We start from the raw sequence: 26,735 nt of genomic DNA on the forward strand, positions 1-26,735 counted from the left end.
TCTTCTACCAGGCCATCAGACTGATTAACTTATGCTGACACAGCTGTATTTCTATGTTATATTGAGTGTCCTGTTGTACATACTATTTATTATAAATTGCACATTGCACATTTTAGATGGAGATGTAACGTAAAGATTTTTACTCCTCATGTATATGAAGGACTTAAGTAATAAAGTCAATTCAAAAGAAATTCAACTTCAATGGAAAAAGCCACTTTGCACTAACCCTATCTGTACCCCTCATTTTGAATACCTCTATCAAATCTCCCCTCATTCTCCTATGCTGTAAGGGGATGAAGTCCTAACCTATTAAACTTTTTCCTATAACTCAGATCCTCAAGTCCTGGCAACATTCTTGTAATTTTTTTCCGTACTCTTTCAATTTTATTGATATCTTTCTTGTAGGTAGATGATCAGAACTGCACACAACATTCCAAATTTGGTCTAATCAATATCTTACACAATATAACAACAATAAATCAATACAACTCCTGTACTCAATACTTTGATTTATCAAGGCCAATGTGCCACAAGCTCTCTTTACAAACCTCTCTGCTTGTGGTGCCATTTTCAAGGAATTATGGATCTATACTCTGAGGTGCGTATCTATGGAAAATAGTGCCTGTGGCAAGCACTGAAATTGTGCCCCTGTCCAAACATCTGGTACCCATCCTTTGGATAACTTTACCATAATATCAGCTCCAAAATAAAAGTCAAGCTCGTTAATCTTTTAATTAACAAATTATGGCACTACATGAAAATTATAACTGCACCTTCCTTGCTTTTACTGATGCAAATTGGTCTATGATGTGATCGAAGTCAGTTTTTTCAGTTTCTTCTCTTCCTACACTCAGCAGAGCAAGATCACCGAGTCTGTCTTGACTCATGGAGGCTCTCAAATACAGAAGTATTAGTTTTAATTCGCTGAATGATCTTTCACAGCTGGTGATGGAAACTGTGATGGTTAGCATTATCTGAATAGCAATGCAAAGATTGGGGAAGATGCTCTCATCTGCATACTGAACAATAAATTCAAGAAGCTCTTCAAGTCTTGATATTTTCATGTTGACCCGACTTGATAGCAACATTCTGCAATCCAAAATTTCTTCATATAGCTGCTGTCCATCAACATCAGAGCTGTACAATTCGCCTAAATTTTCGCACTTCTTTAGGTCGTTACGATCAGTGCTGTAACACAGTCCTTTGACCACGAGAAAGAACCCAAACTTAGTGTCAGTGTCGTGCAAACAAGTGACCCTTTCTCTGTGAAGACGGTTGAGTGTTCCCTTCATGACTCTTTCCATTTCCTCCTTAGCTGTTAACCCAACGTCTCTCGAGTTCTCATCAGCCATTCGTTTCTTTTGTCTCTGATGTCTTTCAACTTCAGTATTCCATTCTTGACAGAGACCGATTCCTTCTTCGAGTGACTCACTGACCAACACTTCTCTTTCATCATAAAAATGATCTCGGAGTGCTTTCAAATCCAGGGCAGCTTTGTGGAAGATCATGCTAGGATCCTGCAGCCTCTTTTGAATATGGTCAATGCGAATGAATACTTCGTTCCAAAATCCTAACAAAATCAGAAAATCGTAATTCAACATGCAGTTGTAAAGCTGCCTTGTGTCACTTGTTTCACTGGTCTACTTTTCATTGTCTATCATGTCCTGGAGAACTGAAGTATCTCCTCAAGGTACTTGTTGACGGGCTTCACTGCTTCTGTCCTTGCACTCCACCAAGTTTCGGACTTTGACTTAGCAACCACAGGCACTGTGTTTTTGAGTTTTTCCCAGAACTGTGTTGAACGATAGAACAACACGTAGAGAGCTTCAATGGTTCCAAAAAACGTGACTATCATTGTATCCTGCTTGGATGCATGTACACCCACCAAGTTGAGTGAGTGATTGTCGCCATTCACAAACACTGCCAGGTTGTTTTACTCACTTATTCTTTGATGAACACCACTTCTGTGTCCACCCATCACAGCAGCGTTGTCATAGCACTGTGACCGACGATCTTGTAGCTCCATTTCGTCCTTCTCTAGCTATTTCAAGATGTTTTCAACCAAGCTCTCTGCATCCTTCTGGTTTATCTGGATAAAACCAAGGAAGGGCTCTCTAACACTGACTGTTTTCCTCTCAAAATCATCTTCCACATACCTCACTACTTCTGACATCTGCTCATGGTGTACCTGATCAGGAGTTGAGTCGAACATGAGACCATAGTACTTGGCTTTACGAATGCTTCTCAGTAAACTCTAGCGAACTGTGAATGCCATCATGTGGATGAATTTGTTCTGGACACCCGGTGAAAGATAAGACATGGATCCAGGACGACTTTCCAAATGAGTGTGGTGCTCTTTTATGACAGGGTCAAAGATGGCTAGTAGTTTCAGTAAGCCAAAGAAATTTCCCACATTGGAGTCATCATCTAGCTGAACTGACTCCCTGTGTCCTTGCAAAGCCAGGTTCTGAATCGCAAGGAATTTTATGCAGTGAAGGATTCTCGTCAAGATATCACGCCACTTCTGCTTTTCCTGCTCAATCTGTGACTGAAATACTGTGTCAATAACTCCTCTGTTTCCAGCTAAATTGCTTTCCATTTCATTCCACTGTGTGAAGCATTCCCGATGATTCTTGGCATTTTCGTGAACACTAATCCTTTCAGGTGCTTTCCACTGGTTGAATCCACTTCCCTGGTCTGTGGCTTTGTAGCAGGTGCAAGCAACTCCATGGAACGTGTTGAACTACTTGTTCTGGGCTTTTCAAAGAAGGGCATGAAGAACTTGCTTGACTTCTTGGCTTCCTCCGCCTCCAACTTTCGTCTCTTCCGTCCTTCAGCTCCGCTTTTCTTCTTCGTGAAGAAATGTTACATGGTCTTCTTACACAATGCTCTGAAATAAGGCCATCCTAGTGCTTCTCGCCCATGATTATCAAAGACAGATAATGCATCTGAAAAAAATTCTTTTTTCACTATCCGAGAATGGCTTGTCTGACTTTAATAGAAACTGCTCAGTGGCGCCCTCCCCTTCAAGTGGTGCCTAGGGCACGTGCCATACCTGCCATACCTAGATAAGCCACTGTGTACTCTCAGATCCTGCTGTTCTGTTTCTACTTCACAATGTTGTCAGAGCAAGCGAGTTAACTATTTGGTCCAAAAATCTTTGTCATACCTTGCAACCTCAGTCAAAGGAACAGCAATTGAGTGAAGTGAATATTTTCTCATTATGCAATAAAAGACGTGTTTACAGAGCACATAATTTGCACATAATGTTTTGAAAGCCCATTCATGGCTGATTGTCTGCATGGTGGTGGTAGTTGCAGTAGAAGGAGATGAGTTTAATGCTGACTCTAGTTTAGCATGTGTGAGAGAGGTGCGAATCATGTGAGAGATAAGAGAGTATAGCTATTCTTGTTTTAAATAATTATTTCCTGATACTGTGAAGTGGGGATATTATCACCCTATGTATAAAACACACCTTTATGATATCAGCCAGAAAATTTCAAGAAAATATTTAGATATTGGAATTAGTTAGAAAAGTTAGAAAACCAAGTAACAGGGTCAAGGGGAATTGTGATAGATTCAAGCTGAGATAGATAGATAGATACTTTATTCATCCCCATGGGGAAATTCAACTTTTTTTCCAATGTCCCATACACTTGTTGTAGCAAAACTAATTACATACAATACTTAACTCAGTAAAAAATATGATATGCATCTAAATCACTATCTCAAAAAGCATTAATAATAGCTTTTAAAAAGTTCTTAAGTCCTGGCGGTTGAATTGTAAAGCCTAATGGCATTGGGGAGTATTGACCTCTTCATCCTGTCTGAGGAGCATTGCATCGATAGTAACCTGTCGCTGAAACTGCTTCTCTGTCTCTGGATGGTGCTATGTAGAGGATGTTCAGAGTTTTCCATAATTGACATGGTTTATGGGTTAACTAAAGAGAGGACTGGTCCAATGGCAAGCCTGAGGTGGTTTGGAGAGGCGATTGTGAAGAATATAAAAATGTAGAAAGGGGGTTCATGAGTAGGAACAAGCTTTACAGTAAGTACCTAAACAAAATCGTACCTGATGTATTGTAGGCTTTCTGCCACAAACTCAGTTTAGTTAGAGAACCCATGAACCTAGGTGAAGTAAGCTCAGTGTGCACGGCCCATTCATCAAATACCTTGATGCACAAGTGATATTGAAATGTAAATTTGATATCATAACAGAAGCCTGGAAACTTCTGTCCATTTGTGCGTTATACGTACAGAGGATCTGGAGGTGAAATCCAGTACGTAGTACACTCTTTGCACACTAAGTACCTGGTCCCATTTATATTTTTAGTGAAAATCCATTATGTGCCAGACAAAGTGGTCTTAAGTTTCATTAACATGGTGTTTGATTCTGGAGTTGTCAGCTTATACTTAAATTGGCATATTCTACTACTGTCAACTAATGCTGAATAGAAGGAATTCAGTTACTGATAGTTAATTCTTTTATCAGCTCTATGTGTCTGTCTGTGACACAATATTGTGTCAGCTGTAAATCATTGGCAGTGCTCTTGCCTGAGTCAGAAGCTTGTGGTTTTAATGGTACTCCGGAGTATTGAGCTGAATATCTGGGCTGTCTGTCCTTTATAAATAAAAGATATCATGATTTTATTTTATAAAGGAGTGGATGAGTTAGCTTATCCTCGTGAATTGACCAATGCCTAAACCAAAATATCTGATTATTGTGTCATTGCTTTTTATGAGAAAAAAATTCTATTCAAGTAACTGTGAAACAACTTTGAGGAGAAGTTGTTTTCATTTGGCTTTTCTTTCATCATAATTGTAATTAATTTGTAAATTAATAAATTACAGGATTGCCAACCCTTAACCTGGGGTAAGAGAATCTCATGACTTTTTTCAATATTCAAGATGATACATGCAGGTAAATTTCAATTATCTAGATTGTACATTGGCTTTTTAGAGTTACTTAGACTGAATACTGTTTTGGGAAGCACTGTACCTTATTGTTACATATTTATTTAATAATTGGGATACAATGTGGAATAGGCCCTTCTGGTCCTTTGAGCCATGCTGTCCAGCAATCCCCCAATTTAATCTGAGCCTAAATTCACAATTTACAATGACCAATTAACCTACCAACTGCTATGTCTTGTACTGTGGGAGGAAACCGGAGCACCCGGGGTGTGGGGGGGGGGGGGGGGGAGGGACCCACGTGATCAAGGGACAAATGTACAAACTCCTTTAAGGCAGTGGCAGGAATTGAATTTCGGTCACCTGTACTGTAAAGCAGTGTGCTAACCATTATGCTGTCACACCACCCTATTAAGTTATGCAGATTCTTGTCCCACAGGCAATATTCCAGAGACCCAGAAAATGAAGTATCAGCAGGTAATTTTGGCTGAACCCAATTCTGTTCTCTTTTAGCAGTCACGCAAAAGTGATATTCCTGTCATTTACTTGGCTCTTCTTTGCTTGCCTAGAATCCAGTCATTAAATCTGCAGCTAAATCAGTAAGATTTAGTCAAGTAGTTATGGCGCCTAGTGACGACTCCTTTGCTTGCATCTTCGAAAACAGTTCTATTTCCATCTTTAATATCCCTTTCAGGGTTCTTTTGAAGACCCTGACCTGGAGTTACACGCTGACTACGGTTCATTGTGGGAATGGGACCTGCGCTTGGGGTTACACAATCGGCCGCTATTCGGCCTGCCAAAGTCTCAGCCTAAGATTTCGGCATGATTCAGAAGCCTGGGATCTCGAGTAACTGGAGATGGGCAAATCAAGGTCAGTGTCGCCACAGGAGACCCGTGTGTCGTTGGAGGAGTTGGAACATCTACTGTGTGCCTGGGGAACTGGGATCCTTGTGATCTCGAGGTACAGAGCTCGGAAAAAGTGACGTAGCAGACTTTTAACATCGTAAACCAGCGAGTTGTTTGTTATCTCTCCCGCTTGTTGGAAAATGGAGTCACCTCTTTCTCCCTTATTAGGAGAGAGAGCGCTTGCAGCATGTCAAATTATCGGGTGAACAATATAGTCTTTGAGGTAACTGCAAGTCTGTGTCTTTGCTATTGCTTTGCTCACGCTTGAGTGCTGGAAGCAGGTGCTGATGCTTTATTTTTGCTGGTGGGGGGAGGGGGATGGTTGCTCGCTGCAGCTTATGCGCGGAGGGAGGGGAGCTGGGGGAGTACTTTGGGGTTCTAACATTTAACTGTCATTCATTCTTTGGGGCACTCCTCTGTTTTTGTGGATGGTTGCGAAGAAAAAGCATTTCAGGATGTATATTGTATACATTTCTCTGACATTAAATTGTACCTTTGAACCTTTGAAGATTTTTAATCTTCATAGCTCTGTGCAACTACAAATGGCAGATAATATATGTACTTTTCATCACCTCTGGACTTTCCAAAGTCCTGTACAACCAATTAAATAATTTTAAAAATGTACTTCATGTTGTTGTGTAGGGATACAGTTTGCACAGAGCAAAGTCCATAAGCAATGGTGTGATAATAGGAAGATAATTTACTTTTTGTCATCCTGATTGATGAAGAGCTATTAGATCTTTGGGGAAAACTTCTGTTGTTGTTCCCTTCCTTCATGGTATAACTGTGAGTAACTTATTTTCCTATATATCATGGAAGGCAGGTAGGCACTTGGTTTAATGTTTATTCCAGTGGTGGCCTCTCCAACTCAGTCCCTTTCAGTACTTCACCATAGTGCCCACTAAATTCAAACTCAGAGGTGACCATGTAATCATGTATTAGAACATAAGAAATAAGAGCAGGGGTCGGCCTTCTGGCCCATCAAGCCTGCTTTGCCATTCAACATGAACATAGATGACCTGGCTATAGACTCAGCTCCACCAACCTGACTTTTCCCCATAACTCTTAGTTTTCCTGCTATGCAAAAATCTATCCAACTGTGTCTTCAATATATTTAATGAGGTGCCTCTGTTGTTTCCCTGGTCAGAGAATTCCACAGATTCACTGCTCTCTGGAAAAAGCAGTTTCTCCTGATTCCAAATCTATCCCCCCGAAACTTGAGGCTATGTCCCCTAGTTCTAGTCTTACCAGTAGAAACAACTTTCCTGCTTCTATCTTGTATACCCCTTTCATCATTTTAAATGTTTCCTTATAAAATCTCCACTTATTCTTCTGAATTCCAGTGAATATAGTCCCAGGTGATTCAATCTCTCTTTATGGGCTAATTCCTTCATCTCCAGAATTAAAGTGGTGAACCCTCTCTGCATTGCTTCCAAAGCCAGCATATCGTCCCTGCAGTAAGGGTTCTCAAATGGGTGTATCAACCAAGCCAAATAAGCATGGAAGGGGAATGATCAGGATGGGGAAGTTGGGAGAACACATGGAGAATTGCATGCCAGCAGCTATCCTTTATTAACAGTTTCAAGATCTACTATGACACCAAAGACTCCAGCAAATTTCTACAGATGTACCATGGAGAACATTCTGACTGGTTGCATCATCGCCTGGCATAGAGTTCCAATGCACAGGATCAAAAAATGCTGGAGAGGCTTGTAGACTTAGCCAGCTCCATCAAGTGCACATTGTGTACCATTGAGGACATCTTCAAAAGGTAGTGCCTCTAGCATCCCCATCTCAGTAATCCTACTCGGTAAATCTTTGGAATATGAGAGAAAACTGGAGCATTTGGAGGAAACCCATGCAGTCACAGGGAGAATGTACAAACTCCTTACCGACAGCAACCAGTATAGAACTCTGATCTTACAGCTGGCACGGTAAAGTGATAGTGCTAACTGCTGCACTACCATGCCACAGAGTGTGGAGCCTGAAGACCCACACTCAAAGTTTTAGGAACAGCTTCTTTCCCTTTGCAATCAGATTCCTGAGTGGTCCATGAACTAAGCCTTGCTATTCCTCTTTCACACTATTTATTTATTAATTTATATTGTAACATACACAGATGCAAAATCAGAATCAGGTTTAATATCACTGGCATATGCAGTGGAATTTGTTAATTTTACAACAGCAGTACAATGAAATACATGATAAATAAATATAGAGAAAAAACCTGAGTTGCAGTAACTATATGTATGTCTATTATATAGTTAATTTAAAATAAGTAGTGCAAAAAGACAAATAAAAAAAGTAGTGAGTTCGTTTTTAAGAATTCAATGTCCATTTAGAAATTAGATGGTAGTGGGGAGCAAACTATTCCTGAATTGCTGTGTGTGTGCCTTCAGGTTTTTGTTTTGTGTCTGTACTGCTGCAACAAAAGAACACATTTTGTGACATTTGTCAGTGATAATAAACCTTACTCTGATTCTGTGTTTTCACTGTTATGGTGAGGCACTGAACTCCAAAAGTCTTCCAGTCCAATGGAGTAAAAGAGAGCCATACACTGAAACAGGTCCTTATATCTATAATGAAGCATTATGCTTCGAAATTAGTACTATTTACCTACTCTTGATTGATAGCCTTCTGTACCTTAAGCCTAAGAGGAAGCAGGTGCAAAATTCAGCTGCTTGGCATAAGTTGTTTTAATACTTTAGTACACAATTTGCTTCTGGTGTAACAATACACATTTATAGTAGGAGTATCTGATAGGAAGAGTGTCAGTGTGTGTGATGCCATTTCCCAGTCAATGTATAAAACACACTTTTGATGCCTCCCTTACCAAAGTGGACCTCAGCACTGCAGGTAAAACAGTGGATACTGGTTAATTGAGACACGTGGGGACCAGTACATTTTGGCGCAATTAAGCTGCTGTTCCAATTAGCTGAATTTTCAGGGAATTAGTTATAAAAGTATTAAAAAAAGACAAACTGAGTAACAAATTATGCATTTAAGTGAAATACAGAACAATTTAGAACACTACCAATAGTACTACTATACTATAAAACTGTGTATTAGTTCCTTAATAGTTATCCATGGAGGAATTTATCCAGTGTATGCAATAAACAAAATCTGTACAAACACCTAATGCAGATAGTGAACTGCCTTCATACAATGCTATCAATGATTGGATCCTCCAAATCTTTATTTTCATTGTAACATTCAAGACGATTGTCAATACTTCCAAATGCTTTGTAGTTCCTCATTTATTGAAGTAGAGAAATGGTTTCATTTTAACTCCTGGCCGGTTCTGGCATCTCCAAGCCTGAATGCTTGAAACACTGAGCAAACCGTTCGGAATTGTCTTATTGCTTACTTCTTGCCAACTACCAGTGACAAAAATCACTGCTTTTTGAATGCAGACATGTGCAACTTACACTTTTTAATAATCATTTGCTTTAAGCATGGAATAGAATCTAACGGCCACACAAGTGTGCACAACTAATGCCAGTTAGAACCTGTTCGTCAACAGTTCCTGCCCCAATTAAGTGGCATGGTGTCTCAAAAAAAACGATGCATGGTGTTAGTGATTGACACTCATGGCACTTTGCAAGGTCCACATGTGAATAGAAAGTGTACCTAGCCACCGTGTTTCACATTTTAATTTTCTCAATTAGTTTTTGTTTTTTAAGAGTTGTCCCAGATAAGCAGCTCCCTGATCAACTGATGGCCTAATTAACCAGAATTCAGTAGACTACATTTTTAGTTTACTTGGAGGAACAAAGATCAAGTAGTTCAAAGCAATTGTATTTAGATAGATAGATAGATACTTTATTCATCCCCATGGGGAAATTCAACTTTTTTTCCAATGTCCCATACACTTGTTGTAGCAAAACTAATTACATACAATACTTAACTCAGTAAAAAATATGATATGCATCTAAATCACTATCTCAAAAAGCATTAATAATAGCTTTTAAAAAGTTCTTAAGTCCTGGCGGTTGAATTGTAAAGCCTAATGGCATTGGGGAGTATTGACCTCTTCATCCTGTCTGAGGAGCATTGCATCGATAGTAACCTGTCGCTGAAACTGCTTCTCTGTCTCTGGATGGTGCTATGTAGAGGATGTTCAGAGTTTTCCATAATTGACTGTAGCCTACTCAGCGCCCTTCGCTCAGCTACCGATGTTAAACTCTCCAGTACTTTGCCACGACTCCAGTACTTTGCATGTAGGCTGATTTGTTTTTGTGTTTTCATCTTCTGGATGTCATGAGAGTTTGTAAGGCTTGCACAGAGTGCCAGTCGTTGATTATTTACCATGATTTTTAGGCTTCTGCTATGACATTTGCTCTCAGAATAGATAGTTAAGTGGTCGTTGTTCATAGACTGCAGTATGACAGTGTGAATTGATACAGAGGACATTCTGCTGGAAGATACAGGAGGGTAGGACGATGAACAGAAAGGTGCACCAAGAGGAACAATTCTTCCATGTGTACTTAGTTGGTGGGCATCTGTGATTCAGTCGGATGTCCATGTTGAGTTATGTCACATGTTCCTGCCACAATTAAACCACAGAACAGGACAAGATGCTAGGGGCATGAAGTTATTCTTTGCTGGAGCTGGAGATACTATAACACTATGCACTGTACCAGCAGTTATGGTTGAAATGACAATAAAAGTTGACTTGACTTGACATACTGTAGCTCCCTGTGTGCTATTCTATGTAGCATACACAAAATGCTGGAGGAACTCAGCACACCAGGCAGCATCTATGGAAAAGAGTAAACAGTCGATGTTTCAGGCCAAGACCCTTCATCAGGACTAGTCCTGATGAAGGGTCTTGACCCAAAATGTCAACTATTTTCTCTTTGTCATGGATGCTGTGTGGCCTGCTGGATTCTTCCAGCATCTTGTGTGTGTTGCTTTGGATTTCCAGCACTGCAGATTTTCTCGTGTTTGCCGTTCTATGTGGTAAGTGATGGGCATGCTCTGTTCTTGAACGCTAAGTACAGTATATAGCTTTCTGTTACTAGGGAGCACATGGCTTAATATGGCATGGTTTTCCATGATGCATGGTGTTATTGATTGTCACTCATGGCACTTTGCAAAGTCCACATGTGAATAGGAAATGTACATAGCCACCGTGTTTCACATTTTAATGTTTATTGTGGCCTGCATTATGTCATGTCATCTTGCAAATTGGAGGGCTCAAAGGCCCTCATCCACCAGCTGTAAGGGTTATAGCAAAAGTTAAACAGGAGGGAAAGAACAAAATTAACTTTGGAAAATCTATTCTGGTTGGAATGCCCTATACTCTTCAGAACATAATATCATACCTGGATACCCATTGACCAACAATTTCTGCTGCTATTACAATGTCTACTTGACTTTGATGACAAAACAAAATGCCAACTCCTGTGAAGCATTCTAAACATAAAGCATTTGAAATACTTTGCACTCTTGAAAATGATAGATGTGAAGACTCAACAATACATTTATAAACATCTTATTTTCTGAAGTTAATAAGAGACCTCCCAGCCTCAGGAGGAAGAAAGTAGAACTGTCTGAACTAATCTGTTCTGCAGGTTAATAGTTCATGTAAAATAGAATTTTTTTTCTTTTATTATCATTTGCAATAAATACTGAGTCTGACCTAGCCATCATTTTCTATAGACTTGTATACATCAAACAGGTAGAATCATATACAGAAAGAAGATTTTTTTTACTGTGTATAACCTATGGTAAATGACACTATCGTTGTCAAACATATCTGTTTGGAATCACATTGGTGTAACAATCCATTTTCTTCAGTTGCCTGGGCTTAGCTACATGATACAAGTTTTTCTGCAGGTTACTATTAAAATCCACTGTTGCCGTTCACACTTCCATTGAACCAACGGCTTACGCTTGGCACTGTTATATGCCAAGAAGCCGACAGGGGATTAACGGAAATTCAATGGAAGATAAACTAGTGTATGCATATTGAAAAATAAATTCAATCAATTATCCCTGGCAATGTTCAATTCAGTTCCCTAAGATGTTACTTTATATTCCTGTCTACACATGATGTTGATCAGGTTAGCTGCAGGTATTTTGATTCCTCAGAATTTCTTCCAAACCTCTAGAGTACTTTTATTCTTTTATCTTCAGGGTTGTTTTTGCCAACACTATTCCACTTTCGATGATTAACTGTCAAACTTTCTCTTGGCAAAGGCGGACCCACTTGGATTAATTTTCTTTTTGAATTTGGCACTGTAATCTGAAGTATTTGATCTGACCTTAGAGTCTGCTGGAATAATAGAATGATAGACATATCTTGTCCATTAGCTTGGTTTGCCCTTTGGAGAGCTAGAATATTAAATTAGTATTTCTCCCTGGCTCTTTTCCCATACTATATTTCAAGTACTCAATTAATTCCCTTTTGGAAGTTTTAGTAAAGAGTTTTCCATCACATTTCAAGTAGTCCATTATAAATTTTAAGTGGATGTATTAAAGGTGTCTCTTTGATAAGTGGAATTGTAGAAATTTATTGCTCAGTGAGAAACTATTCCACCCATTAATTTTGTGCTAGCTAGAAAACCCACATGCAGTCAAATCCCAACTTCACTGTTTTGCTGGTTGTCATATAGTTAAAGCACATCCAGTACTTGAAGCATTTTAAAATATAACACGCTTCCTCCACAGCCCTAGGTAGTAGGTATCAGACCACAATAAACTCTAGGAGGTAGGTTAGAAGGGGTGGGTTCAGGATGAGTGGAGATTAAAAAAATATTCAGCCTCTCTTTTGCTCTACCCAACAATTTCCTTAAATCCATGCACTCCAGTTAGTGACCCTCCTGCTAAGAGAAATGTGTCTTTCCTATCCATTCCATTTAGGCTTCTTATAATTTCATGCATCTTTGTTAAATCTCACAAGCTCCTTGGTTGCAAAGAAACCAACTCCAGTCAAGGCAACTGCTCTTCTTAGCTAAAATTCTTCAGCTCTGTTAAGGTCTTGGTAGCCTCTTTTTGTGTTTTTTGCGCCTTCCCCGTAGTGTTGTAACCCGAACCTTCACCTGATTTTTGCAGGGATTTTCTGCATGTGTGGAATGACAGTAATATGTTCATTTCAGTTTTGCTTTAATTTTACATCAGTATCTTTACAAATTAGGGAGGAAAAATTACAGTTACCTCAGGTTACAATCACTCTCAACAAATTTGCAGCTCACTCTAAATGTTCTATGCAAAGCTATATTTAACCTGCTGTCATTACTGTTGTGAATACAGCGAATGATATGCGAACAGGCTTCAGGAACCCATGAAAAGCATTCAGCCCAGATAGAGTACCTGGCCAAGTACTAAACACCTGTGCTGATCAATTGACTGGAGTGTTCACTGAGATCTTTAACCTCTTGCTTCCTGCTTCAGTTAATGTCAGTGCCTGAGAAGAGCATGATAACCTGCCTCAATGACTATCATCCAGTAGCACTTACATCCACTGTGATGAAGTGTTTTAAGCAGTTGGTGATGAAACATATTAACGCTATCCTGAGAGGTAACCTAGATCTGCTCCTATTTGCAGCAGATGCCATCTCATTGACTCTTCACTAAACCCTGGAACATCTGGACAGCAAAACTGCATACATTAGGATGCTCTTTACAACTACAGCTCCACATTCAGTACCACCATCCCCTCAAAACTAACCAATAAGCTCTAAGACCTTGGCTTCAATACTGCCTTGTGCAATTGTGCAAATGGATACTTGATTTTCTCACTTGCAGACCCTGGTCAGTTCAGATTGATAACAAAATCTCCACGATCTCCATCAGCACAGGTGCACCGCAAGGCTATGTGCTTAGTCCCCTGCTCTACTCACTTTACACTCCACTGCCAAAGCACAGCTCCAATACCATTTTCAAGTTTGCTGATGACACCACTGTTGTAGGTGGTGACAATTCAGCACATAGGGGGGAGATTGAAAATCTGGCTGAGTGGTGACATAAAAATAACCTCTCACTCAATGTCAGCAAGACCAAAGAGCTGATTATAGATATCAAGAGAAGGAAACCAGAGATCCTTGAATCAGTTCTCATCAGAGGTGGAGAAAGACAGTAACTTTAAATTCCTTGGTGTTATTATTTCAGAAGACCTGTCCTGGGCCCAGCACGTGTGCAATTAATGAAGAAATCATGGCAGCACCTCTTCTTCCTTTTAGGAGTTTGCAGAGATTCAGCACAACATCTAAAGCTTTGAGAAACTTTTATAGATATGTAGTGGAGAGTATATCGACTGGCTGCAACACGGACTGGTATGGAAACACCAATGCCCTTGAAGGAAAAATCCTACAAAAAGTAGTGAATATGGTCCAGTCCATCATAGATTAAGCCCTCCCCACCGTTGAGCATATCTACACAGTGTTGTTGCAGGAAAGCAGCATCCATTATCAGGGACCCCCACCAACCAGGTTATGCTCTCTTCTTGTTGCTACCATCAGGAAGAATGCAGAAGAGCTTCAGGACTTGCACCACCAGGTTCAGGAACAGTTACTGCCCTTCAACCATTAGGATCTCGAACCAAAGGGGATAACTTCACTTGCCCCATCATTAAACTGTTTCTACAACTAATGGACATACTTTGTACTTTCAAGTACTCTTTATCTCATATTCTCAATATTTATTGCTTTTTTATTATTATTTCTTTCTTTTTGTATTTGCACAGTTTGTTGTCTTCTGCATTCTGGTTTAATATCAAATTGGTCTTTTATTGTTTTATGTTTATTATTCTATAGACTTATTGAGAATGCCCACAAAGAAATGGTGACATGTATGTACTTTGATAATAAATTTACTTTGAAATTTGAGTAACTGTAAAATCGCTATTATGAACAAATAACTATAAAACAGATATCATGAGCATATTTACAGCATCTATTTTCTGTTTTCCAAGGGTTCAGGTGGAATTCTACGTGAATGAGAACACCTTCAAAGAACGACTGAAGCTCTTCTTCATCAAAAACCAAAGATCAAGTAAGTGACATGACCAGGATTGATGCTGAATGAAACTGACCCGACTTGTATTTGTAACAAGTAGTATTGCCAAACAGAATTTTTACAAAAATACTCATAAATACAGTGTCTTAACACATCACATGGATGCATTTTGAATTATTTCACTTAGAGTTATTTTATAAGAGTAACTGAAAAATACCACAGCTATATTGCACAGAGGGTGGCGGGATGGAGATACGTTTCTACCAAAGGAGGTGTAAGGCGCACCTTCTCTCTGTTAGACTACAGGTCACCTTTGGGGCCCCCCCCCACCCCAATCAGGGTCACGTGAAGCCAAGGGACAGATAGTGGGTGGATGTGTGGCAGCTGGTGCATATCACAAGTCCTGGTTATGCAACCACTGACACCAAGCAGACAGTCTCTGAGGAATATTGATAATGGCTGGGGTCTCCCGTCTTGTAAAGACTGCCCAGAGAAGGCAATAGTAAATTTTTGCCAAGGACAATCATGGTGACCAGGATTGCCTACGTCCTACGACATGGTACATAATGATGATGATATTGCACAGATCAAGGTTACATGGACAGAAATGAGATTCAGAAGTGAATAGAAGAAAGTGCAGCCTCTATGAATATAGTCTCATGATGTTGGTTTATTGCAGTTATTCATTGTGCTTACTGTATCCACTTAAAAGAGGGGAGAAATGTGCTTATGTGCAGCATAATGTCTCAAACTGTCCAAATGCGCACACATGTCAAGACATTTAATGGCCTTACTTCCAGGTCTGGTGCACTGATATTACTTCTTCATTTGAAAAGTTCCAACTTTTGGCACCTTTGCTTTGTTGTTTCAAAGAACCTATGGAGTATTTATACTTTATTAGCATATCCATAAGATTAATGGGTGAAATCTATTCATTGAAAATATTCTGGATGTTTAGATGGTGCTAACACACATTAAATTGGAAGAAGTGTGAAAGAGCTGTTTGATGAAAACAAAATGCAAGTGTTCTTAGTGCAACTACAGCATAGATTTAATACAGTCTGCAATGACAGGGCAGTCAAGAACACTGCCAGGAAGGACTTGAAGAATCAACAAGGAAATCCAGTTATTTATCTCATTATTTCTGCCTATTATTTTCTGGCCCAACAGAAAATTTGAAATGAGCATTAATTATTTTGGGAAGAATGGAAAGAAAAGGTGCATTTGGTTAACAATTCATAATGTCCCAAGAGTTTCAGATGTGCTTGTCATGTTTGATTATTTAGGGATTCAAGGTTCCTTTTCATATATTATTATGGAATCCTTTATGTATCATTAAACATTTAATATAGAGAGTCAGAGCAATTGCACTCCTGAAATAGAAGCACTTCCTGTGTTTACATTAAAGCAGAAAATGAGACCACAAGGAGAAACAAGAGTTGATGTTATGTCGAAGGTCCTTTGGCAGAGTTGTTACCATCAGGGAGGAGGTACAGGAGCTTCAAGGCACACATTCAACAATTCAGGAATAGCTTCTTCTCCTCTGGCATTAGGTTTCTGAATGGACATTGAACACATGAACACTACCTCACTACTTTTTTTCCCTTTTTGCACTACTTCTTTAGTTTAACTTATATATATATATATATATAAAAGTACAAGAGAGTATGAGAGTACAGTCGATGTTTTAGGTCAAGACCCTTCAGCAAGACTCTTTGCGATTCTTTCTGTAAATTCATGACTCATGATCTAAAACTGAGATAATACCTCTCCAAATATAGGATTTGCAATACTTGGCCACAGGCCACATATTCTTTACTCCAGTCTGAAGGAACCTGTACTGCTTGTTTAGCAACGTCTGAAAAAATCTGAAACTCCTAGGGATAAATGGAAGCATTCTGGCCGAGATAAATACTATTGGTGATCTTTTTGAAATAGAACATCAAACAATGCAACACAGGAACAAGCCCTTCAGTCCACAATGTTGTGCTGAGCCAATTAAATCAATAATCAAATGGACAATTAAATTAATCCCCTCTGCCTACACAGTCTATCCTTCCATTTCCTAACATACATGTGCCTATCTAAGCGTATCTTAAAAAGTACCTAATGCATCCACCTCTACCACCACAGCAGGCACCCACCACTCTCTACTTAAAAAAAAACCTGCACCTTGTATCTCCTTTGAACTTACCTCCTCTTACATCAAATGTATGCCTTCTGGTATTAGGCATTTCAACCCTGGGATCAGTCAGATAGATCGGAAATGACATCTTGCCCTCGCTGACAACCAACACTGACACACCTCAGGGTGAGTGCTTAGCCTACTGCTCCACTCTCTTTACACCCATGACTGTGTGGGTCAGCACAGCTCAATAACATCTATAGATTTGCCAAAGAGACAACTATTGTTGGCAGAATTTCACATGGTGACAAGAGTGAGTTACATCACCACCCTTGCACTCAACATCAGTAAGACCAAGGAGTTGATTGTGGACCTCAGGAAGAGGAGGTTGAGGGAACACATACTTGCCTTCATTGAAAGATCAGCAGTGGGAAGGGTGAGCAGTTTCAAATTCCTGGGTGTCAGTATCTCTGAAGATCAATCCTGGGCCCAACAAATTGACTGAATTACAAAGACGGTGGCTATATTTCATTAGGAGCTTCAGGAGATTTGGTATGTCACCAACTCATAAATTTCTACAGATATACAGTGGAAAGCATTTTAATTGGTTACATCAACATCTGATGTGGAGGGAGCACTGCACAGGATTGGGAAAAACTACAGAATGTTGTAAACTCAGCCAGCTCCATCATTGGCACCAGCCTCCCCAGCATCGAGGATACCTTCAAAAGGCAATGTCTCAAAACGGTGGCATCCATCATTAAGGACACCCATTACCCAAACATGTCCTCCTGTCATTGCTGTCATTAAGGAGGAGGTACAGGGTCCTGAAGACACTCATTCAACATTTCAGGAATAGCTTCTTCCCCTCCGCCATCAGATTTCTGAATGGACAGTACATCACTACTTTGCTTTTTTTTTGCTCTCATTTTGCACTACTTATTTAATTTATTCATTTCTGTAGATGCTACTGGTCCTACTGAGTTACTCTAGCATTTTGCATGCGTTGCTTTGGATTTCCAGCATCTGCATAATTTTTTGTGGTTATTATTTAATATGTATAATTTATTTTTGTAATGTATGGTTTTTATTAATATGTATTGCAATGCTGCCCCAAAACAGCAAATTTCATGACATACGCTAGTGATATTAAGCCTGATTCTGAGATCTGAAATTCTGAAAATGATACTGGCTGTCTACTCTATCAATGCCTCTTGTATTCTTATAAACCTCTATCAGATCTCACTTCAGCCATCGCAGCTCTAGAGAAAACAACCGAAGTTTGTCCAACCTATTGATATGGCACATGTTCTCTAATCCAGGCAGCATCCTGGTAAACCTCTTCTGTACCCCCTCCAAAGCCTCATCATCCTTCCTGTAATAGGGTGACCAAAACTGTTTGTAATACTCCAGATGTGGCTTAACACTAGTTTTATAAAGGTACAACATAACTTCTTGGCTCACACCATGGCCTTTATACATCATTTCTTTGTTTTCAAATATTTCTAACTCCACTAATCTTTGAAAATTCCAAGCAGGCTTCAAGATTTAGTTTCCTCTACTCTCGGCCTTCAGTGTGTTCTCAGTTTTAATCATTTCCTTCTGGTGGCCATAACTTCATTTGGCTGGGTGCAAGTGTTGGAAGCTTCTCCTCAAATCTCGAGGTCCCCTACCTTTCTCTTTTTTTTTAAGATACTCCTTTAAAACCTATCATCTCGCCAGTTGTCTGGTTTCCAATTTGCTTTCCGTCTTGGTTTCAGACTTAATTTCACAGTTTTTCCTGTGGAGTGGTATGGAACATTTTGCTGCAATCAAGCATAAAAATGAAAGCTCTCTTACAGGTTTTAAGTGTTTTATATATACCTGTAAAGCAGATGGCATGATATGTTCACTCAAACAAAAGTGAAAGATATTGGGAAGAGATGTATTTTAGATGTCTTATTCGGAATTAAACATGACACCAAGGTCTGGCTCTGTACTTGTGCTCCTCTAATCAAATAAAAATTGATTTCCTGATTTGATGTGGATGTTAGAGTGATATACTTTGTCATGAGGTTACTTAATGTGGTGGATTAAATTGCTGGCTGATGATATCTGTGCCATGAGGTTACCAGATTTGAACTGCTGGATCGATTCTGAATCTGACCTATTTGACACAAGATAATGTGAGGTTTTCTCAATTTCAAAGTAGAACTGTGCCTTGGCCATTCTTTTCAATATTGTCATGGTTAGATATATCTGCAGTTTGAATTACCTAAAGCAATAAAACCTCTCGGGTAATGTAATGTCCTTTCTGATTGTAACTGATATTTGTACTTCTCTGAGATTTATACAACTTTTCAGGAGGACGATGACATACTTCTCATTCAGTATATCTCTTGTATATGACTCTGTGCAAAATTTTTATTCGTCATCAGTAATACCCAATTTCACAAATTCATGATTCTTTTGAGTGAGTTTCAATAAATATCTTACAGAACCATAAATTGTTCTTTAAGAAAGGAACCTGTGTCTGCATCAAAGAAAAAAATAGTCTGTTGCATTCCTCCTGTTCAGATTTAACTCCATTGACAACATATCATTTTCTCAGTACCTCAAAAACATCATGGTTCAGAACCAGTTTGATGCACTGGTTTAGAAATTCAGTGGAGATCTACTAAAGGGTCATTGCTTTTTGATTGCTGGTCCACAAATTTTAGCAGTGTATAAAGTCTAAGTATTGATCAATACCCAATGGGCCTTAAGCACTTCTCTTCATTCTTGCCCCATTAGAGGTTGTATCACATTAATCCAGGACTGAGGCCAAAATTCAGGGTTAATGGGGAAGAGATCTCCAATGCTCAGGGCTTAGAGGTTCATTTGGGCTTGGGCTTAGTTTAGAGTTGAGCCTGTGGTCAAAGTGGCTTGATGCATGAGCAGTAAGTTTGGAGAGCTGAAGAGCAGGGAGCGAACAGGGTATTAATGATTTTTGAGAGGGTGATTTTAGATGCATATCATATTTTTACTGAGTTAAGTATTGTATGTAATTAGTTTTGCTACAATAAGTGTATGGGACATTGGAAAAAATGTTGAATTTCCCCATGGGGATGAATAACATATCTATCTATCTAGTTTGGCAGCTGTAAGGGAAATTGGGGCAATTGAAGAGTGACAGTATGATTGGGGAAATCTGGGATGATCAGGAATTAATGGGTTAATCAGGGAGTTGGTTGGGTTCAGGGTTGTAGGTGTGATTAGTTTTGAAGTTCTTAGATGATACTGATGGGTGGGAATGGGTTTAGTGCAGTGGGGGTTCCCTAAATGAGTGATGGGTAAGGAGGGGGATTAACCTGCCTTTCATAATTTTCAGCCAAACGCTGGAATCTACTCCATTTATTTAGTGCTGTTTGTTCTAAGATTATCCAACTGAAAACTTCAACAAAGTGTGATCTCATTTCCTCAGAAATGCTTTGGAGCTGATGTGAATCACAAGTGGAAGAGCTTGAACAAGTTCCCAGTTTGATTCAATTTGACCTGGAAATCACATTTTAATCAGAGTTCATTTAAAAAAAAGCTGCATGTATAAATTTCTCAACTTATATTAAATTAGGTCAGAAATTGAAAAAGAGTCCAAAGTAAAGGGTGCTTTCTCTTTCTCTGCAGGTTTAAGAATACGCCTCTTTAACTTCTCCTTGAAGGTGCTTACATGTGTTTTGTACATTGTACGAGTTTTGCTGGATCACCCTGAAGAAGGAATTGGATGGTAAGATATTAGTTCCTATTAAAGCAGCTAAGATCACAGTTCATGCATATCCTTAGTTAAATGTCTTGTATAATACTGACAGTGATTCATAGCACTAGGGACTTTACTTTCCTTGGTGCACCTCCATCTTTGTTGGTGATCACATTAAGATGTTCAATCAAAGTTAATAGTGTGACACTAATGAAAGAAACAGGCTATCAAATATTTTTGGTATTCATGCTTAGGTCATAGTTGTAATGTGCTGAATAATGTGTGTGTTCCCTCGGAATATCCTTTAGGCTCTATGTGGTGCAACTCTGCTTTGTAATCCAGAGCTAGTGAATTTCCATTGTGCATCAATTATGTTAGGAATCCCAACCATTTTTATGCCTACCATTAACTGAGGGGTCTTCAGACCCCAGATTGGGAACCCCTGAATTAAGTGATCGCTAAATTAAAAACAATGATATTAGATAAATATAACAATTAAAACTATGTTACATAAAATAACCTAGAAATTACAGCACATGAAAAGGCCATTCAGTCAGTGACCCCATACCTAACCCCCAGATGAGCCTCCACTTTCCTTGCTTCACTTCAACTCACTAAATTGAAAATGTAAGTAAGTCTGAAGTACAAACAGTGCATTTATATCCCTTTCTTTGAAACATCAGCTTACTACTGTCATTATTTCCATTGTCTGTATTTATAATTGGAAGTACATGTTTAAGATTTCACACCTACCACCCAAGGACAATGGCATTGTTCTTCGCACTTTCCTTCTCAGCTTCCAATTTCATTAATGATAAAATAAAATCACAGCAGTATGGAATGTATAATTTCCAAAAAAAGGACTAAATTGTAGCTACACTTCCTTACCCAAATGGCTCTCTTTCCAGAAGTCTGTACATTTAAATGATTCCTAATGTACAGATCAATAGAAAATCAGTGTAAGTTGAATGTGTCATTTTCTACCTCCTACGTGCTTGCATGGTTGGTAATCTTCAGCATTTTGTTAGATGAAATTCTGAATTTGCCGCAACTCTTTTTAACATTGTGGGTATAAATTGGACTTGTTGGTCATGTTTTCTTTGGAAGTAGCGTAAATCCTTTGATACCTTATAAAGTGTTGATGCTTGTTTTCTGTTAGCCATGTCCATTAGAAATTGGGTCAGCAGTTTTATAGACAATAGACAATAGGTGCAGAAGTAGACCATTCGGCCCTTCGAGCCTGCACCGCCATTCTGAGATGATGGCTGATCATCTACTATCAATACCCGTTTCCTGCCTTGTCCCCATATCCCTTGATTCCCCTATCCATAAGATACCTATCTAGCTCCTTCTTGAAAGCATCCAGAGAATTGGCCTCCACTGCCTTCCGAGGCAGTGCATTCCAGACCCCCACAACTTTCTGGGAGAAGAAGTTTTTCCTTAACTCTGTCCTAAATGACCTACCCCTTATTCTCAAACCATGCCCTCTGGTACTGGAGTCTCCCAGCATCTGGAACATATTTCCTGCCTCTATCTTGTCCAATCCCTTAATAATCTTATATGTTGCAATCAGATCCCCTCTCAATCTCCTTAATTCCAGCGTGTACAAGCCCAGTCTCTCTAACCACTCTGCGTAAGACAGTCCGGACATCCCAGGAATTAACCTTGTGAATCTACGCTGCACTTCCTGTACAGCCAGGATGTCCTTCCTTAACCCTGGAGACCAAAACTGTACACAATACTCCAGGTGTGGTCTCACCAGGGCCCTGTACAAATGCAAAAGGATTTCCTTGCTCTTGTACTCAATTCCCTTTGTAATAAAGGCCAACATTCCATTAGCCTTCTTCACTGCCTGCTGCACTTGCTCATTCACCTTCAGTGACTGATGAACAAGGACTCCTAGATCTCTTTGTATTTCTCCCTTACCTAACTCTACACCATTCAGATAATAATCTGCCTTCCTGTTCTTACTCCCAAAGTGGATAACCTCACACTTATTCACATTAAACGTCATCTGCCAAGTATCTGCCCACTCACTCAGCCTATCCAAGTCACCCTGAATTCTCCTAACATCCTCATCACATGTCACACTGCCACCCAGCTTAGTATCATCAGCAAACTTGCTGATGTTATTCTCAATGCCTTCATCTAAATCGGTGATGTAAATCGTAAACAGCTGTGGTCCCAATACCGAGCCCTGTGGCACCCCACTAGTCACCACCTGCCATTCCGAGAAACACCCATTCACCATTACCCTTTGCTTTTGTTACGAAAACCCCGTAACCAGGTAACTTACCAGCAAAGATAGATGGATCAGCTGAGTCGGATGCTACTATTTTCAACCGTTTTATTCAACAAGGGCACAAACGTATGGTTAATACAAAACATTCAGATCATCAAAACTCAATCTAAAACACCGGTGTAATAATAATCATTCAAAACACAAGCTCGATCGTCGTCTAGGGGTAATGTAGATTTTATATCGTTCACTGGATATCTAAAAGTCTTTTAGATCACGGCAGTTTCACTTAGTTGCCGGAGGAAGTATCGCGTTGGTGCACTTTTAGTTAGAAAGACAGAGAACATGAAGCATTTACCCGACAGGTTTTCCAACCTGTAGGAGGTAGTCGGAAGTCTCGTTGGGGGAATGGACTCTCATCTGTGGCTTCCCCTGTAGCTAGGCCGTCTTCCGTGGTGAAGTCGCCAATCCCAGGCAAGGGAAGGACGCACACGAACCCCACCACCGGCTGTAGCTATTAAAACGCTGTCGCAGGATTTCTAGCGTTTCTCCTTCGTGTGTTTCCTTGGTGCATCTGAGGGTCCTCCCCTCAGACCCGCCTTTATACTTCTTCACGGGATCGCAGGTGTCAATCAAGTTGCAGGTAATGCGATCTCTCTCTCAACCAGCCCACTTTGCCCGAGGGCTTTTCAGGTGGTCTCCATGAGACAATAGTCAAAGTCACTTTTATTCTGCTTCTTGGGAGAACGTGGTCTTTCGCACGTCTCTCTCTCTTGGGTCAGTTGACCCCCCTTAACTAGAGTTCTTGCGATTTTCACAAAGGAGGGGGCCAACGGCATAACACTTTCTATCTGCCAACCAGTTTTCTATCCATGTCAATATCTTCCCCCCAATGCCATGAGCTCTGAGTTTACCCACCAATCTCCTATGTGGGACCTTATCAAATGCCTTCTGAAAATCAAGGTACACTACATCCACTGGATCTCCCTAGTCTAACTTCCTGGTTACATCCTTGAAAAACTCCAATAGATTAGTCAAGCATGATTTGCCCTTGGTAAATCCATGTTGGCTTGGCCCAATCCTATCACTGCTATCTAGATATGCCACTATTTCATCTTTAATAATGGACTCTAGCATCTTCCCCACTACTGATGTTAGGCTGACAGGACAATAGTTCTCTGTTTTCTCCCTCCCTCCTTTCTTAAAAAGTGGGATAACATTAGCCATTCTCCAATCCTCAGGAACTGATCCTGAATCTAAGGAACATTGGAAAATGATTACCAATGCATCCGCAATTTCCAGGGCCACCTCCTTTAGTACCCTAGGATGCAGACCATCTGGACCTGGGGATTTGTCAGCCTTCAGTCCCATCAGTCTACTCATCACCGTTTCCTTCCTAATGTCAATCTGTTTCATTTCCTCTGTTACCCTATGTCCTTGGCCCATCCGTACATCTGGGAGATTGCTTGTGTCTTCCCTAGTGAAGACAGATCTAAAGTACTTATTAAATTCTTCTGCCATTTCTCTATTTCCCATAACAATTTCACCCAATTCATTCTTCAAGGGCCCAACATTGTTCTTAACTATCTTCTTTCTCTTCACATACCTAAAAAAGCTTTTGCTATCCTCGTTTATATTCCTGGCTAGCTTGTGTTCGTACCTCATTTTTTCTCCCCGTATTGCCTTTTTAGTTAAGTTCTGTTGTTCCTTAAAAAATTCCCAATCATCTGTCCTCCCACTCACCTTAGCTCTGTCATACTTCCTTTTTTTTAATGCTATGCAATCTCTGACTTCCTTTGTCAACCACTGTGGCCCCTTTCCCCCCTTTGAATCCTTCCTTCTCCGGGGGATGAACTGATTTTGCACCTTGTGCATTATTCCCAAGAATACCTGCCATTGCTGTTCCATTGTCTTTTCTGCTAGGATATCCTTCCAGTTAACTTTGGCCAGCTCCTCCCTCATGGCTCCATAGTCTCCTTTGTTCAACTGCAACACTGACACCTCCGATCTGCCCTTATCCTTCTCAAATTGCAGATAAAAACTTATCATATTATGGTCACTACCTCCTAATGACTCCTTTACTTCAAGATCGCTTATCAAATCCTGTTCATTACGCAACAGTTTTGATTTATTCCAACACAGGTGTCATCACCCCATCAGATTTTCCAGACAATGATTTTATTAACAAGCATAGTGCAATAATTGTTTGTAGAAATCAGGTTAAAAGATTCTGACTGATGACCTTCATACTTAACTCCCAGTAAAAATAAAGAATACATCTCATTTTGAAGGGATTATTCATACATAATGTTATATTTTCAGCGATATCACATTTTATTAATGTTCCTAGTATAAAAAGCCTCATTGTTAGCAGTTCTGAGCACAGGCCAAAGTGCACTTTTGCCGAGGGCTTCAGGTCACACATCTTTAGATGAGTTGCTAAATAGACTAATTACAAGAATTCCAAATACTGCTACCATCCATGTGACTTGGAGCAAACATCAGGCTTACAGCTGGAGATCTACCTCCCCATTTCCTGCCATGAAAAATCCTGTGTAAAAGCATCAATTTGCTTTTAAGTCAATGCATAAATAATGTGGTAGCTGCCTACTTAATTGTGAGATTGGGTTTTGATGCGTCTTAAAAGTAGGATCCTACCACTTTGCTGTTTTACTTTTTTTTGCAAACATATGATTTGATGTTAAGTCACTGTGTCCATTTTGTGCACCATATCGTGGGAGAAATCCATTTTCTAGACATTTATGTCAATTGGAACAGTTTAATAGGCCTTGGTTGACTATGGAGTTGATCATCAATAATTAAGTTTCCGATAATGAACAGGGTGGCGGAGTGAAGGTATGTCTCTACCAAAGGATTTGTGAGGCGCTCCTTCCTTCCAATCATCTGCAAGTTACCCTCGGGCAAGGTGTAGTACCTGCTTTGCCTCCCCCCCCCCCCGCCCCCCGATCATGGTTACGAGAAGCTATGGGAACAGGTGTTGGATGGTGGTATGAGAAGCTGGTGCAAATCACTTCCTGGTTATGCAACCACTGACACCAGGCAGTACTCTGAAGAGTATTGATAATGGCTGGAGTGAACCATCTTATAAAGACTCTCTCCAGATGGTAAACATTTCTGTACAAAAATTTGCCAAGAACAATCATTGTCATCGAAAGATCACGATTGTCTACATCATGCAAAACAGCACATAACAAACGAACAAATAATGAACACCGAAGTGCCTACCAGTCTGCTCAAGGTCTATATAGGGACTTGCATGCACAATGAAAAATTACGACTTGAAACAAAACAGTTTTTCCTTGTACAATGTTTATTTCAAAGTAACGTGCACATGGAATAATATTGACAACATTGATTGCTGCTTGAGTGAAAGATCGCTGAATGTGAGTCGTATGCCTGGTGGAGAAGAAATAGAGTAACTTTTCATTTCAGATCTTTTGAAATCTGATTGAAAGGTCATAATTGAAATGAGAGCAGATGCTCATTAATATAAAAGTTTCTGATTTAGCTTCAGTTTTATTTTTCCCTCTCCTGGGAGAATGGCTTGGGGGGGGTGAGGGAAGGTCATTTATGTACATGGCTGGACGGACTCAAGATGAAGTAAGCTTTATAAAGTAGTTGAAAGTGTCCTTTGATCCTGTTTTCTCAAATGTACAGTTGCATCCACTGTTCTGGCACTTTATGTTTTTATTGAGTACTGTCTAGTTTCAACTATTTAGCACTCATGTGGAATCGTTGGAGGGTTGGTGGCTTGCTAGTTGACTGAGGATTGCTGCAAAAATTGACAATAGATCAATAACTAATATTCCAAGTATAAATATGTAAATAAATATTTGAACTAGCTTTGCACTTATAATAAT

The 26,735-nt window shown here is 39.7% G+C and overlaps 1 protein-coding gene across 10 annotated transcripts in view; it reads left to right on the forward strand.

Annotated features, from left to right (window-relative positions):
- kcnt1b (potassium sodium-activated channel subfamily T member 1b) overlaps window positions 1-26,735 on the forward strand; it is a 490,876-nt gene that overhangs the window by 242,658 nt on the left and 221,483 nt on the right. For all 10 annotated transcript variants that reach the window (XM_073052840.1, XM_073052837.1, XM_073052836.1 and 7 more), the window contains 2 exons: window positions 14,735-14,814; window positions 20,546-20,645. In XM_073052840.1, coding sequence (XP_072908941.1) covers window positions 14,735-14,814; window positions 20,546-20,645 — 180 coding nt within the window. The remainder of the gene's footprint in view (window positions 1-14,734; window positions 14,815-20,545; window positions 20,646-26,735) is intronic.

The sequence above is a fragment of the Hemitrygon akajei genome, chromosome 7 (assembly GCF_048418815.1).
Source record: "Hemitrygon akajei chromosome 7, sHemAka1.3, whole genome shotgun sequence".
NCBI classification, from domain to species: domain Eukaryota; kingdom Metazoa; phylum Chordata; class Chondrichthyes; order Myliobatiformes; family Dasyatidae; genus Hemitrygon; species Hemitrygon akajei.